This window comes from Peromyscus leucopus, chromosome 1 (genome assembly GCF_004664715.2).
Source record: "Peromyscus leucopus breed LL Stock chromosome 1, UCI_PerLeu_2.1, whole genome shotgun sequence".
Classification (NCBI taxonomy): domain Eukaryota; kingdom Metazoa; phylum Chordata; class Mammalia; order Rodentia; family Cricetidae; genus Peromyscus; species Peromyscus leucopus.
Genome location: NC_051063.1, coordinates 163,839,597 through 163,854,232, shown reverse-complemented (window position 1 = coordinate 163,854,232; position 14,636 = coordinate 163,839,597). Strand labels below are relative to the sequence as shown.

Here is a 14,636-nt window from a genome sequence, read left to right as displayed (position 1 = left end):
TGTGCATTCAGCTGCTGGGGTCTGTATGCCTTGTTTTTGGTGGACAAAAGTTTTGAAGGAAAAGAGACCACGTGAGAACATTTTTATGGATTCCTGGGAAACTGCTTAAAGGAGTCTATGAAGAAAGATACACAGTACTTCTGCCCTAATATGACTCTCGAGTGTCTCTTTTTCAATCTGTTTGTTTATTAATTTTTGGTTTTTCCAGACAGGGTTTCTCTGTGTTGTAGCCCTGGCTGTCCTGGAACTCGCTCTGTAGACCAGGCTGGCCTCGAACTCATGGAGATCCACCTGCCTCTGCCTCCCAAGTGCTGGGATTAAAGGTGTGCGCCACCACCGCCCCCATCTTCCTTCCTTTTTTTGAGACTAGAGCTCATTATGTTCAAAGCTCAGAGTGGCTTTGAACTCACGACTTTACTTCAGCTTCCTCAGTACTGGAATACAGAAGTAATCCACTATCCTAAACTTCGTTTCTCATCCTCGATACTTTTGTAAGGAGTGCCGCTCCGGGGTAAATGGTAGGACCCTTACAACTGCAGCATCCTTCCTTCACCTTCTTCGGCTTCCCCGTGCTCTCCGCTAACCAACTCGAGAGCCGGCCTGGAAAGAACTACATTTCCCGTCGACCTCTGCGCTCTACACCAGGAACGTCTTCCTTCCGGCCTGAAGCCGTCTACTCCTAGGGTCGTACCATTTCCGCCCCGCTGGCCCTCAGGTACGGCCTCCCCCTTGCGTCCTGAGCTCCCGTTCCCTCCTCTTACGTAAGCCCCGCCCACTCACAGGCCTCCCCCCCGGAGGGCGTCGCTCTGCGCGCCATCGTGAGACCTATTGGCTCTTCGGCACCACTCGGGCGTGGCTACGGGACCCGGGCGGGTCCATTCCGCACAGCGGCTGAGGCGTTCGCGGTGGTGGCGTCGAAGCATGCACGCGGCAGGTTTGGCGGCGCCGGCGGGGACGCCCCGGCTGCGTAAGTGGCGTACGTGGCTGGCTGAGGAGATCGGGCGGGCGAGGGTGTGGCGGGGCCGTCGCGGCGGTTGGCGAGGTCACTCCAGGTCGGACGGAGGTCAAGAGATCCAGGACCTGGAGATCCTAGGTGTGCACAGCGCAGGGATGCCAAGTCCGGGTAGGGGGCGCATTGCGGGTAAATTCCTTTAAAAGGAAGCAAGTTGGAGTAGAATTTGGTGTGATGCTCAGAAACGCGGCTTCCATTCATTTGCAGTCAGCGATTTGCCCTCCTGTGCTCCCCACTTTTCAGAGGCTCCCTAGTGCCCACGAGCTGTCACCCACGCTCCATAGTACTGCCGCCTGGGCACTCCGTGTGCGGACAGGGCCACATTTACACCCCATTTACGATCGGAACTAGAGTTTATCGTCCTGTTAACCTCCTTTCCCCAGCTGCGAATTTGAATTCCTCTTTTAAGTTCCTCTTGGGGTCTCTCTCCATCTCTATCTATCTATCTATCTATCTATCTATCTATCTATCTATCTATCTATAGTGTGTGTGTATGTATGTATATATCTATCCTGTTTGTTTCGTTTATTCTTCTAACATATCTTAACTCCAGTGAACCTTATGCCAGGCCCTGGACTGGAATTTGGGCACACACTAGTAACCACCAGAGCCCTGGTTCTTGCTTTCTTACAGCTAAGAGTTCAGGAAGAAGACATTTAACTAGGAAGCAAATGTGTCAGTCAACAAGAGTAGTTGAGTAATAAGTAGAGAGAGTAATCTGGGATATACTAGGGCCTGAGGAGGATCCGTTTACCCCCTTCACTCTAGCATTAGTGTCTGGCAGGCTGGTGATGTGTGATGCAGGGGGTCCAGCAGAGGCCTGCTAGCTCCTGTTCCTGCCCTCATGGAACTTCCAGTACAGAGCAGAGGTCACGGACAGCCTGAAGCAATGGGGCTGCTGTGGCAGAAGCCCAGGGAGTGAGGTAACCCCAGTACTTGGGAGATGGAGGGAAGAAGATTGTGGGTTCAAGGCCTGCCTGGGCAACATGGTGTGACTGTCTTTAAAGAAAAAGAGGGGCATGTCAGGAGTGAATTCCGAGATGGCTCCCAGTAAGAGTACTTGCACCAAGCCTGACTACCTGAGATTGATCGATCACCTGGGCCACATGGTGGGAGGAGAGAACTGACTCCTAAAAGTTGTTTTCTGACACACACACACACACAGAGTTAAGAATTAGTTCTTTCTGAAAAGAATGCTGAGCAGACGGTGGTGTGGAGTGCACGGGCTGGATGGAGCTGTGGAATTCACTTGTTCAGGATTGAAGTATCGATGCTTCCTTGGAGAGAGCATACCTGATGTGAAAGCCTAGGGGATTCATGGAGGGAAAGGCTGTGGAGTCCTGTGCCAAGAAAATAAACAGTTGAGTAGATACGGAGGGGCAATAGGACCCTGGGCATTATGAGAGGGAATGAGTGAAGGAGGTCAGGAGAAGGGAACACGGAGCAGAGTCCCGAGTGTGACATTGGCAGAGTGAAGGGTGTTCCAGGACGATATTGTTGCATGATGAAGCGGGGTTTGTCAAAGGTGGGACCTGAGAGGAGGCCCTGGGGCTGGGGCCAGAGTGGCTGGCAGGCCTGTTTGAACTTGGTTCACAGCACAGTGCTCCCTGATCTCAGGCAAAAGATGAAAAGGTTTATGGTCATTTAAAAGGATCATGCAGGTGACATGGCACAAGTACTTGTGAGACAGAGGCAGGAGGATTACCTGTGAGTTCAAAGCCAGCCTCAGCTACAGAGAAAGTCCCAGAACAGCAAGAGCCACATAGTGAGGGAGCTGGAGAGATGGCTCAGAGGTTAAGAGCACCGACTGCTCTTCCAGAGGTCCTGAGTTCAATTTCCAGCAACCACATGGTGGATCACAACCATCTGTAATGAGATCTGATGCCCTCTTCTGGCCTGCAGGGATACATGCTGTATACCTAATAAATAAATAACTCTTTAAATTAAAAAAAAAAAAAAAAAAAAAAAAGCTACATAGTGAGAACTGGTCTTAAACTGGTGGTGGTGGAGGTGGTGGTGGTGCAGGTGGTGCATGCCTTTAATCCCAGCACTTGGGAGGCAGAGGCAGGCAGATCTTTGTGAGTTCGAGGGCAGCCTGGTCTACAGAGTGAGATCAGGCAAAGCTACACAGAAAAACCCTGTCTCAAAAAAAACGGGAAAAAAAAAAGATATGATTATCACAGAGCAAGGACTGGTGGTGTAGGCCTATAATCCTCGCTGCTTGGGAGGCTGAAGCAGATCTCAAGTTCAAGGCTAGCCTGGCTTACATAGTTAGTTCCAAGTCAGCCTGGCCTGAAGAACTTAGACTCTGTTTTTTGTTTGTTTGTTTTGGTTTTTTTTCTACTGAGACAGGTAGCCCTGGCTGGCCTGGAACTCACTTTGTAGACCAGGTTGGCCTCAAACACACAGAGATCCACCTGCCTCTGCCTCCTGAGTGCTGGGATTAAAGGCTTGCACCACCACACCCCAGCAGGACCCTGTCTTTAAAAAAAAATAAAAAGAGGGCCAGTGATGCAGCTAAGCGGTAGAACACCTGCGTAGCACGCACAAGGCCCTGGTTTCCAATGTTCCATACTTCAAAAGAAGTATCTAGCTGCCTACTGGAGACTCCTTGGGGGGGGGGTAAGAGTAGGCAAGGAGCCTGGCATAGTGGTACACACCTATAACCCCCACACTCCACATGAGTTTGAAGGCAGCCTGAGCTACATAGCAAGGCCCTGACTCAGAACACTGGAAGGAAAAAGAAACAGAAATTAGACAGGACCAAGTGAGATGCTTATGTCCAACAGGCAGTGGTAGGAACGGAGGGGAGGGGAGGAGGCACCGGGTGGGAAGTAGGGGACTTGGCTGGATGTCAGAGTGGCTGGGTGGGCAGAAAGGTGAAGCCTGAAGGTAGAAGACCTGAGGCTGGACCCAGAAGGCCTCAGATCAGCTGGAGATGGAGCCCAGATGCCAAAGGCACTGCGGATGTGAGAGCTGATGGTGAGCAAGATTGCATTCAGTGAGAGGAGGAGAGGAGGGCAAGGGTGGAAAATTGGGTCACCCATTTCTGAGAGCTGGAAAGGACCCAACCCAGAGGAGGCCCAGGAAGGCAGGAGCATTGGCTGTCTGGTCTGCTGCTACGTCTACAGCAGGCGCTCAGGACACAAGTCCTAGCCAGATGTTCCTGGGGTGAGCGTGTGAGATGAGTCAGTGGCTGGAGGTTGGCACCACCTGGGTGGCCAGCACCAAATGCTTAGTTAGAAAGGAGCGGAAGAGTGAGCTGGGCCTGAGGTATAGGCCTATTGTCCTAGATACTTGGAAGGTTGAGGCAGGAGGCACTTGAGTTCAAGGCCAACCTGGGCCAGCTGCACAGGAAGACCCTGTTTTTAAAAAGGTGAGGGAGGGCTGGGGAGATGACTCAGTCAAGGGCACCTTGCTCAGGTGTAAGGACTCGAGTCCCCGGCACCCACGTAAATAGGTGGGCACGGCAGTACCTGCTGTGATCCCAGCCCTGCCGAGGCCAAGACAGGATTCCTAGGGCTTGTCCAGCTCGCATAGCCAGATCAGTGAGCTCCAGGTTCAGTGAGCCATCCTGGCTCAAAATATAAGGTGGAGAGGATCTGAGAGACAGCTAGTGTTGACCTCTGGCCTCTGCACACACATGCACCCTGAGTGCACACACAAACATGTACACCCGGGGTTGGAGAGATGGCTCATTGAAGAGTGTTTGTGGCTCTTACAGGACCTGGTTCTGTTCCTAGCACTCCCATGGTAGCTCAACAGCAGTCAAAACTCATCCACATTAAATAAATGAGTCTTTCAAAACAAAAGATAACATGTTTACATAATCCCCCTGCCTCAGCCTCCTGAGTGCTGGGACTGCAGATGTTAGCCGCCATGCCCAGCCGGAAGTTTATGGGAGTCTCACGAGGCAGTTTGATAGACCGCAGAGGAGACAGCTGAAGGGCAGTTCACCCATGGTCCCATTGCTCCTCCTGGTCTTGCAGTCTCGCGTACTTAGTTCCCTGTGCCACAGCAGTGCTAGCCTGCTCAACATTCGGGATCTGGGGCCCTGGGGCTAGCCCCATCTCCCCAGACAACACCTCCCACCCCTGCTTAGACCAGTCTTGGGAAGGAGGGGATTCCTCCACTTCCTCTCCACACCCCAACCCAGCACAGCTTCAGCATGGCCTGCCCCCTGGCTCTGTTCATAAATGGCCACTTTCAATATCCCCACCCCCAGCAATGGCCACCCTGGTCTCTAGCCTGGAACACTCGGCTGCTACTCTTCCAATGGTTCCCTGCCCCCACAAAGTCAGATGGAACTTTTACAAATTATTTTGGGATTTTGTTTTGGTTTTTTGGTTTTTTTTTTTTTTTTTTTTTTTGGTTTTTTCGAGACAGGGTTTCTCTGTGTAGCTTTGCACCTTTCCTGGAACTCACTTGGTAGTCCAGGCTGGCCTCGAACTCACAGAGTTTCACCTGGCTCTGCCTCCCAAGTGCTGGGATTAAAGGCGTGCGCCACCACCGCCCGGCATTTTGTTTTTGTTTTATGCCATGCTGGGGAACTGAACCCTGTATCTTGGAGCCCAGTACCTGGATTATGGATTATGCTTGGTTAGCACTCTACCAGTTTTTTTAGTAGGGAGGGAGAAGGTTGTGCTTGTTTGTGTGTGGATGTGCCTGTATGTGAATGCTAGAGGGCTTGGTTTTGTTGTTTAAAATATTTTATTTAAATACACACACACACACACACACACACACACACACACACACACAATTATATGTGTGCGTGTGTGTGTTTGTAAGCTAGGGGCAGTGTTCGATTCCCTGGAGTTGACTTTACAGGTAGTTGTGGGTGCTGGGAATTGAACTCGGGTCCTCTGGAAGAGCAGCAAGCATTCTCCATAGCTGAGTCATTTTCCCAGCCCCTCCACCTTGTTGTTCCCTTGTTTGTTGCTTGGTGGGGGTGGGGGTGTTTGTCTTTTGAGACTGGCAACCTGTATGCAATCTTCCTGGTTGCCCTGGAATTCCATCTGTAGACCAGGCTGGCCTCGAACTCAGAGATCCCCAAGTACTGGGATTAAAGCCGTGCAGCACCATGCCTGGCTGAGCAAGCTCTTGAAAGGGAGCACTGTCTGAGTGACTCTGAACGAACCTCAGCTGCTTCTTCTTTTTTAATTTCATGTGGTGTTTTTGCCTGCATGTATGTCCATAAGAGGGCGTCAGATCTCCTGGAACTGGAGTTACAGACAGTTGTTAGCTGCCATGTGGATGCTGAGAATTGAACCCGGGTCCTCTTTGGAAGAGTAGCCAGTGATCTTAACCACAGAGCCATCTCTCCAGCCCTAAACATCAGGTTTTTTGGTCTCGTTTTTTCACTCTATAAAATGTGGACAATAGGGGCTGGAGAGATGGCTCCAAGGTTAAGAGCACTGGCTGCCCTTCCAGAGGTCCTGAGTTCAATTCCCAGCACCTCATGGTGGCTCACAACCATCTGTAATGAGATCTGGTCCTCTTCTGGCCTGCAGGCATACATGCAGACAGAACACTATATATAATAAACTAATAAGTCTTTAAATAAAATAATACATGGACAATAGCATGCTGCCTTGAGAAGCCTGTAGCCTCCCCTGAGTACATCTTACTTTCTGTGATTCTTCGAGAAGCCCATACCATGCTCTCAGCGTGTCTTTTTCTGAGAGCCTCTTTCTTAACCTTGTGCTTAAGTCTACATTGGAATATCTTTATTAAATACCAACTCTGCCTTACTAACAATAATTTTTAAATGCTAACAGCACCAATTGAATCAGGCTGGTTGTGAGTGAATGAGCGGAGCTATCGTGTTGTACATGCGGTGTGGGGTCAGTGCTCCATCAGGGTTAAATGGTCGTAGCACTTACGACGAGACACTCTGGGCTGTACACCTGCTCTCCTGTGCACTGAGCCCGGGCTTTTGTTCTAGCCATGTGCCTGGCTGGGCGGTATTTTCCATGTGTCCAATAGGGTGAGTGCACAACCTAAGCCTGCTGGAGGAGCTGGGGGAGTCAGCTGTGAACAAGGTGCTGTTCCCACCCTGGGGTGGGGGTCCTTCCAGTGGACAAAAGAAGCAGGTCATCTGTGGCGGCGGCTGCTCAGTGCTGGCGCCATCAGTGGAGGAGGGATTGGTGGGTGCTGCCAAGAGAGGTACACTCTATGCAGCGAGACCTTGGGGAAGAGAGGAGCGAGCCACGAAAGTGTGAGGAGGAGAATGTTCCAGGCTGAGGCACGGCTAGAAGAGAGGCCCTGAGCTGAGTCTGTGCCCAGTGTGTCAGGGAACACGGAGAAGCCCAGCGCGGCTGACTAGGGAAGACAGTGTGGGAGGAGGAGGAAGAGGCCCTGTTTGTAATGGTGGCACAGGATTGTGTACCAGGCCCACGGAGCCCTCATCACCACCCTCACCTGTGTCTAGATAGGGACACACGAGGGGTGAGCGGGGGTGGGTAAGGGAAGGATGGGTGATGGACAGGTGAGCTGGTGATGCCAGCTGAGTGGGGGTGGGTAAGGGAAGGATGGGTGATGGACAGGTGAGCTGATGATGCCAGCTGAGGGGGGGTGGGTAAGGGAAGGATGGGTGATGGACAGGTGAGCTGGTGATGCCAGCTGAGGGGGGATGGGTGAGGGAAGGATGGGTGATGGACAGGTGAGCTGGTGATGCCAGCTGAGGGGGGTGGGTGAGGGAAGGATGGACGATGGACAGGTGAGCTGGTGATGGCAGCTGAGGGGGTGGACAGATGGTGGACAGATGAATGGATCCGTGCGAAGGTGGCAGCCCGTCTGACATCATAGCCAGGGCTGTTTTGGTGACCCCTGTCCCGGCTGTGGCTGGAGCAGGTGGTGGAACCTGTGCAGAATGAATGAGCTGCCTCCATTTTCTTCTGCAGCCTCAAAGCGGAGGGTCCCGGGATCCCAGCCAGGCATGGCTGATCCCCACCAGTTTTTCGACGATACGAGTTCCACCCCGAGTCGGGGCTACGGAGCCCAGCCGTCCCCTGGTGGTCTGGGTTACCCCTCCCCTTCCTCCTCCCCCGAGGCCGCCTTCTTGGCTAACCCTATGTCCAACATGGCCATGGCCTACGGGAGCAGCCTGGCCGCTCAGGGCAAGGAGCTGGTAGACAAGAATGTGAGTAGGCCTGGCTGGTGGGCCGTGGGCAGTGGGTGAGGGGCAGGCGGGGGCCACAGGGCCTCAGGCTCGAGCTTTGCCTCCCCTCCCCAGATTGACCGCTTCATCCCCGTCACCAAGCTGAAGTATTACTTCGCCGTGGACACTGTGTACGTGGGCAGGAAGCTGGGCCTGCTTGTCTTTCCCTACCTACACCAGGTCAGCACCACCCGCTCGCTCCGCGCCCTCCTGGAAGCAGGGTGGGGGACCTCAGCCTGGGGTCCTGCCACTCCCCCAACTCTCTCCACAGGACTGGGAGGTGCAGTACCAGCAGGACACCCCAGTGGCCCCCCGCTTTGACATCAACGCTCCAGACCTCTACATTCCAGGTTGCACCCTCCCACCACTGCCTGGGCGTGTCTGGGACAGATGTGTGGGTGCCCTGTGGCCAAGGAGGGCTTCTCCTCCTCTGACAAGTGTCTGTGTCTGCCTTTCACAGCCATGGCTTTCATCACCTACATCCTGGTAGCCGGCCTTGCACTGGGAACCCAGGACAGGTGAGGATCCTGGAGCGGGGGAGTGGGTGGAGGTGGTCTCGGCTCTCCTGTCTTAGAACCTTGCTACTAGTGGTTGAGACCGTCGTCACCTCAGTGACATCCTTCGCCCACCCACATGAGCCCATCAGACCCTTTTGTGCTGGGTGACCTTCTAAATCCACCCTTCCTTCCTTCCTTCCTTCCTTCCTTCCTTCCTTCCTTCCTTCCTTCCTTCCTTCCTTCCGGCCTCCACCCACAGATCTGTCCTTATGTTCACAGTCCTCTAGGTAGCGGCTCCCACCATCACCCCGTGTACGCTTGCTCTAGTAGCATCTGAAAGGTACAGTCTGAGAGGTGATCCTGGCCCGCCCCCCTATTCCGTCCAGATGTCTTGGCTCGAAGATCAAGCCCCTGATCCTTCCTACCTCCTTGCTCACCCTGCCCTGCTGGGGCTGCCTCAGGGCCCTTGTACATCAGTTAGTACCTTGATTCAGGAATGTGCTCTTCCCCTACATGTGCCCGGCACCTGCTCATTCACTGGTTCCCATCCTGTGTCACTTCCTAACTGACTCCAGGCTGAGTCAGCCCCCCCACCCCCTCAAGCCCAGCTGCCTGTTCCTTCCCTTTTGTGGCACTGAAAACAAGTGTCAGCAGAAACAGTGGATTCATTGCTAAGGCTCCAGGGCAGAGACCAAGGCCCTCGTCCACCAGCTCCTGACTCTTTAGGCTCCAGCCCAGCTGTCCGTTCTTTAAGGAGGAGCCCTCCTGGTACCCCTCGCAGGGCTCGGAGGCCCTCCCTTCAAGCGCTGACTCAGGTGTCACGGTCTGGGTACAGACCCGCATCCTTGTTGGTCCCTGCTTCATCTCCAGGGGCCCTCAACCCAGGGCTGCCCCGGGTGATGTTCAGAGGGTGTCTCAGTTACCAGCCCCGTGACAGAGCAAATATCGTCACTTCTGGCAGGTTCTCCCCAGACCTCCTGGGACTGCAGGCGAGCTCGGCACTGGCCTGGCTGACCCTGGAGGTTGTAGCCATCCTGCTCAGTCTCTATCTGGTCACTGTCAACACCGACCTCACCACCATTGACCTGGTGGCCTTCTTGGGCTACAAATATGTCGGGTGAGTGCTCCTACCCTGCCTGCCAGTCCCAGACCTTGGCCTCTTCTTCAACTGCTTTCTCCTTCACTCTCAGGATGATTGGCGGGGTCCTCATGGGTCTGCTCTTTGGAAAGATTGGCTACTACCTCATGCTGGGCTGGTGCTGTGTGTCCATCTTTGTGTTCATGGTAAGTGGGGCTTGGGGTGGGCAAGACAGAGACCACAGGCCTCCTGCACAAACTTGGGGGGTCTCTAGAGCATCCAAGTACAGAGAATTTACATCAGTCATATTGCTGAACTGGGAGGGCTTAGAGTGCCCCGAACCTGGAGACTGGGAGCCCTGGAAGAGGGGTCTCCTGTATGGGTCCTCTGGGAAGGGCCAGAACCAGTCAGGTGCTGGGGGCCAGGGTTGCCCAGTACAGAGGCTCTAGGTTCGGTGCTCACCCTCACTTCGGTTCCTGTATCCAGTGCTGACTGAGGGCGGTAGGGGCTGCCCTGCTGAGGTTGGCCCTCCTGTACTCAGGGCGAGTCATTTCCTCAACTTAAGCTTCCGTCTCTCCTGTAAAATGGGGTGCCTCGTGACTGTACCTCAGGATCTGGGAGGATTTAGACCCAGCATGAATGAGAAGCAGAGGGCAAACACTGGGATTGTCGGGTAAATCTGACCCACAAGCGGAAGTCTTGTCATCAGTAGAGAAGACCTGAGTTCAATCCTTAGACTCCACATTAAAAAAAAAAAAAAAAAGCGGGGCAGTGGTGGCGCACGCCTTTAATCCCAGCACTCAGGAGGCAGAGCCAGGCGGATCTGAGTTTGAGGCCAGCCTGGTCTAAAGAGCAAGTTCTGGGACAGCCAGGGCTACACAGAGAAACCCTGTGTCAAAAAAGCCAAAGAGGAGGGAAAGCCAGGAGTGGAGGTGAACCCTTATAATCTCAGGGCTGCAGATGTGAAGACAGGTGGTACCTGGGGCTCACTGAGCTGCCAGCCTGGCCTACTTGGTAAATGCCTGGTTAATGACAGACCCTGTCTGGAGAAAAGAAAAAGGGTAGACACCCAAGGGTGTCCTGTAGCCGCCACAAGTATGTATGTGTATACACACGCACACGCACACGCACATCCAAAACCTGAGCATTTGGGGGCCTGTGAGATGTCTAAGCAGGTAAAGGGCGCTTGCCTGACAACTTGAGTTCTACTCCTGGTACCCACAGAGTGAAGGAGAGAACTGACTCCTACAAGTTGTGCCAACTTCCATACCAGGGCTCAAGTGCCCCAACCCCACAAAACAAATACATAAATATTAAAAAAAAAAAAAAAAAAAAAAAAAAAAAAAAAAGCCCTGAGTGTGGCTCGGGGCTATAATTCCAGCACTGAGAAGATTGAGGCAAGTGGATCGCCACAAGTTTGTCTACATAGAGAGTTCGAGGCCAGCCAGGACTATCTATCAAGATCCTGCCCTCCATCCCCCTCAAAAAGAGAACGCACCTAAGCATGAGCAAAAAGAAAAGAGCTCTTCTGGCTTGTCCTGAAAATGTGTCTTCTGGGGCTGGGGGTCTTATGCAGTCCCCACCATGACCTAGCATGGGTGGGGACCTGCCTTGCGTGAGGGAAGGCACTGTCTCCTGGCAGGCGGAAGCTGCCCGGCCACGCCCTTCGGGTCGGATCTACAGTCCTGCTGCTCACCTAACTACATCCTACAGAACCTCACCTGGCCTTTGCTTCTGGAACCCACAGTGGTTCGCTCACAGGCCCGGGGAAGTAGCAATTCCGCAGAGCCTTCTAGGAGAGCAAGCCGGAGGCCGCAGAGGGCCAGGGACCCCCACCCTGACCCATTTCCCCCCATCTTCCCCTTTGGTACGCAGATCCGGACCCTGCGGCTGAAGATCCTGGCCCAGGCGGCGGCCGAAGGGGTGCCGGTGCGTGGGGCGCGGAACCAGCTGCGCATGTACCTGACCATGGCGGTGGCGGCCGCGCAGCCGCTGCTCATGTACTGGCTCACCTTCCACCTGGTGCGGTGAGCGGCCAGCCTCGCCTCCCGCGCCACATTCATCTCAGCCGCCCCGGCCCCGTCCCCAGGCCCGGGCCCCTCCCCCAGCCAAGGTGCTCCTGCCGCCACTGCACACCCGCAACAATAAACCTGATGGGCTCAGCGCGGCCTCCGCTCCTGACCGGCAGGGGGCGCTGGGGAGCGGGGCGGGCTGCAAGCTTTAATAGCTTAGTGGGGGGCCTTCTCCTTTTTCTTCTCCTTCTTCACCTTGGGTTTCTTGGCCTTGTCCGAGGAGCGTTCATGCTTCTTGCAGCCGGTGGCGTGCTTCTGAGGGCCGGGGGCGGTGGGCGGGAGAAAGAAGAGGCGACCCGGTTGGGAGCGGAACTGGACCTGCCCCACCCACCGCAGCAAGGATCCCAAGCTGACCCTGACCAGGGCCGTGGCCGGGCCTAGGTCTGGGGTGTGTGAGACCGTGCACGGAGAGGGCCAACCTCTTACCTTTCCCTCCCCCTCTGAGTCGCTGGAGCTGCTGCTGCTGCTGCTGGAGTCAGAGGAGCTGCCGGAGCCATGCTAGATGGGGGTGGGGGTGACAGTAAGGGGGTGAGGCAGCTTCCAACCCAAGCTGAGAGGCTGAGGTGTGCCGAACACCCAGGACAGAAGCCAGTTCCCACCCTGGGCCCTCGGGACGCGATGCCCGGTGGTAAGGTGACTTACCCTTGGCTTGTGAGCAGCGCCTGCCTCAGGTCGGCCCGGAGCTTTAGGGGGACAGTGCTTGGGGTTTCCCACTTGACCCGTCCCCTCTGGCTTCTTAGAACCAGGGCCCACGGCTGCAGAGGAAAGAAAAGTTAGATGGGTTGTGCAGGCAGCTGGGAGAGTCCCTTCGGTGGGAGCCCCTGGATTTGAGTCTGGCCCCACCTCGCACCGCAAATCCACCACCATTACCTGCGGACAGGTCGAAATCCATGGCGATGATCACGGTCTGGAAGGTCGGAAGGCTTAGGCCATGCCTGGGGCAGGGGGTGGGGCCGCGCGACCTGCCCCGCCTCAGGAATTCTGCGAAGCCCCACCCTCCGGACCTTTGCACCCCTCAACTCTAAGGCCCTGACTCATTCATTGCATGCCGCTCCCAGCCCCACCCAGACTTTCCTCTGTGGGAAACGGCGGTGGGGGTGGCCGTAGGTTTCTGGGGAAAGGGTTGAGGCCTGTCATGAATTGACCCCCTCCCTCCACAGAGGTGCTTCGAAAGAGTCTTTCCATGTACACTGAAGGACGTTAAAGACCATCCTGGGAGCGGGGAGCTCGGGTTCCCGGCCCCTCCGGCCTGAGAAGAGTAGTGTCAGGGATTAGGAGCCCAAACTAGTGCAGCTTGGTGGCAGCTGGGAGAAGGAAGGCCTCAGCAAAGTTGCACCCTGGGGTGATGGTGGAAGACAAGCAGATGGGTTAAATTCCTAGACTGGTGCCTGGCAGAGTAAGTGCTTGTGAGATGTGTTGCGTTGTTTTGATAAAGGCGGGTGTCTTAATTTGGGTTGTTAAAACAAACACAGCAGATAAGTGGCTTAAACAGTAATTTACCTTATAGTTGTTGAGGCCGAGAGCTTGGTGCCAGGCAAGAGCAGAGACAGACCCCTAGTATGGAGATGGCCTGCATCCTGCCAATTTGTCTTGGCTTTTCTTATGTCTGGATGTGGGCTCTCTTCCTAATGGCTCTAATCCCACTGGGGAGTTTCACTCTCAAGATCCTATTACCTTCAGCAGTAACTCTTCAAACCCATCTACCTTTTCTGATCACAAACAGCTCTAAGCTGGGCACAGTGATGCAGGACTGTAATTCCACTCTTCAGGAGACCTCGAGAGGGTTTAAAGTTCTGCTATAGCTTGGGCTACATAGCATGAGAGTGTCACGGCACACACCTTTAATTCTAGCACTCGGGAGGCAGAGGCAGGCAGATATCTGAGATCGAGGCCAGCCTGGTCTACAGAGCGAGATCCAGGACAACCAGAGCTACAACCAGGGCTCTACCTGTCTCAAAAAAATGAGGCTGGTGAGGTGGCCCATTGGGTAAAGACACTTGCCAAGGCTAATGAGCCGAGTTCAATCGCTAAGACCCACAGGAGGAGAGAACCAGCTCCTGCAAGGTGTCTTTGGACCTCCACAGGTGCACATCTGGGCACATGCACACAAAGTGAGATAACTATAATAGAAAAACAATAAAAACAAAACGCCTACTCTTATCTGCAGCAGTGAGCCTCTGGGCAGGAGCAGGTGGCTGCTTCAGGGATCCTAAGGAGCATGTGCCTCTCCAGACAGCTGCTTCAGTGTCGGTTTGCAGAAATGCCTGCCCTAGTTGCTGCAGGCAATCACTCCAGCATGTTTGGTGTGCTTATCATTATCTGGAATACTTGTTTTTTGAGACAGCGTTTCTCTGTGTAATACAGCCCTGGTACAGTCCTGGAACTTTTTTGTAGATTAGGCTGGCCTTGAACTCACAGAGATCCACCTGCCTCTGCTGCCCCAGTGCTGGGATGAAAGGTGTGTCACTATGGCCGGCCTCTGAAATACTTTTTAAAAAGATTTTTAAAATGTTATGCATGTGTGAATGCTTGTGTGTGTGTGTGTGTGTGTGTGCTGGCGTCTGTGGGGGCCAGAAGAGGGTTGCCATCCCTTGCAACTGGAGTTACAAGTGTTTTTGAGCCACCGTGGGTGCTAGAAACCAAACCACACTCTTCTGCAGAAATAGTAAATGCTCTTCACCACCTCCCCTCTTTAAAATTTAAATTCTTATGTATATGGCTGTTTCATCTATGCATGCCTGGTGCCTGAAGAGGTCAGAAGACAGTGTCAGATCCCCTGGAGCTGGAGTTACAGTTGTGAACCACCATGTGGGTG

The 14,636-nt window shown here is 54.0% G+C and overlaps 2 protein-coding genes across 5 annotated transcripts; one reads left to right on the top strand and one right to left on the bottom strand.

Annotated features, from left to right (window-relative positions):
- Nucleotides 1–860: 860 nt before the first annotated feature.
- Yif1b (Yip1 interacting factor homolog B, membrane trafficking protein) lies at nucleotides 861–11,915 on the top strand. Of its 4 annotated transcripts, none has more exons than XM_028859568.1 (8): nucleotides 861–967; nucleotides 7,918–8,156; nucleotides 8,250–8,354; nucleotides 8,446–8,524; nucleotides 8,635–8,692; nucleotides 9,633–9,788; nucleotides 9,862–9,955; nucleotides 11,625–11,915. In XM_028859568.1, exons 1-8 carry the CDS (start codon nucleotides 922–924, stop codon nucleotides 11,778–11,780), a joined length of 933 nt encoding a protein of 310 aa, XP_028715401.1. In that variant the 5' UTR covers nucleotides 861–921; the 3' UTR covers nucleotides 11,781–11,915. The 4 variants fall into 4 exon arrangements, with proteins under 4 accessions (XP_028715401.1, XP_028715400.1, XP_028715402.1 ...); XM_028859567.1 differs by having other exon boundaries at nucleotides 861–976; nucleotides 11,625–11,911; XM_028859569.2 differs by lacking the exon at nucleotides 861–967 and adding an exon at nucleotides 994–1,093.
- Nucleotides 11,901–12,874, bottom strand: C1H19orf33 (chromosome 1 C19orf33 homolog). The gene is made up of 4 exons (XM_028859570.2): nucleotides 12,692–12,874; nucleotides 12,464–12,576; nucleotides 12,248–12,319; nucleotides 11,901–12,076 (listed from the first exon to the last, which is right to left on the bottom strand). Exons 1-4 carry the CDS (start codon nucleotides 12,711–12,713, stop codon nucleotides 11,978–11,980), a joined length of 306 nt encoding a protein of 101 aa, XP_028715403.1. The 5' UTR covers nucleotides 12,714–12,874; the 3' UTR covers nucleotides 11,901–11,977.
- Between the last annotated feature and the right edge of the window lie 1,762 nt (nucleotides 12,875–14,636).

Bases quoted from the DNA above. Each gene is read 5' to 3' on its own strand.
- C1H19orf33 (XM_028859570.2), bottom strand. From the start codon at position 12,713: ATGGATTTCGACCTGTCCGCAG. The intron at 12,320-12,463 runs GTAAGTCACCTT...ACCCCCATCTAG, and splicing joins GCGCTGCTCACAAGCCAAGG to CATGGCTCCGGCAGCTCCTC. The intron at 12,077-12,247 runs GTAAGAGGTTGG...CCCGGCCCTCAG, and splicing joins ACTCAGAGGGGGAGGGAAAG to AAGCACGCCACCGGCTGCAA.
- Yif1b (XM_028859567.1), top strand. From the start codon at position 922: ATGCACGCGGCAGGTTTGGCGGCGCCGGCGGGGACGCCCCGGCTGCGT. The intron at 977-7,917 runs GTACGTGGCTGG...TTTCTTCTGCAG, and splicing joins GCCCCGGCTGCGTAAGTGGC to CCTCAAAGCGGAGGGTCCCG. The intron at 8,355-8,445 runs GTCAGCACCACC...CTCTCTCCACAG, and splicing joins TCTTTCCCTACCTACACCAG to GACTGGGAGGTGCAGTACCA.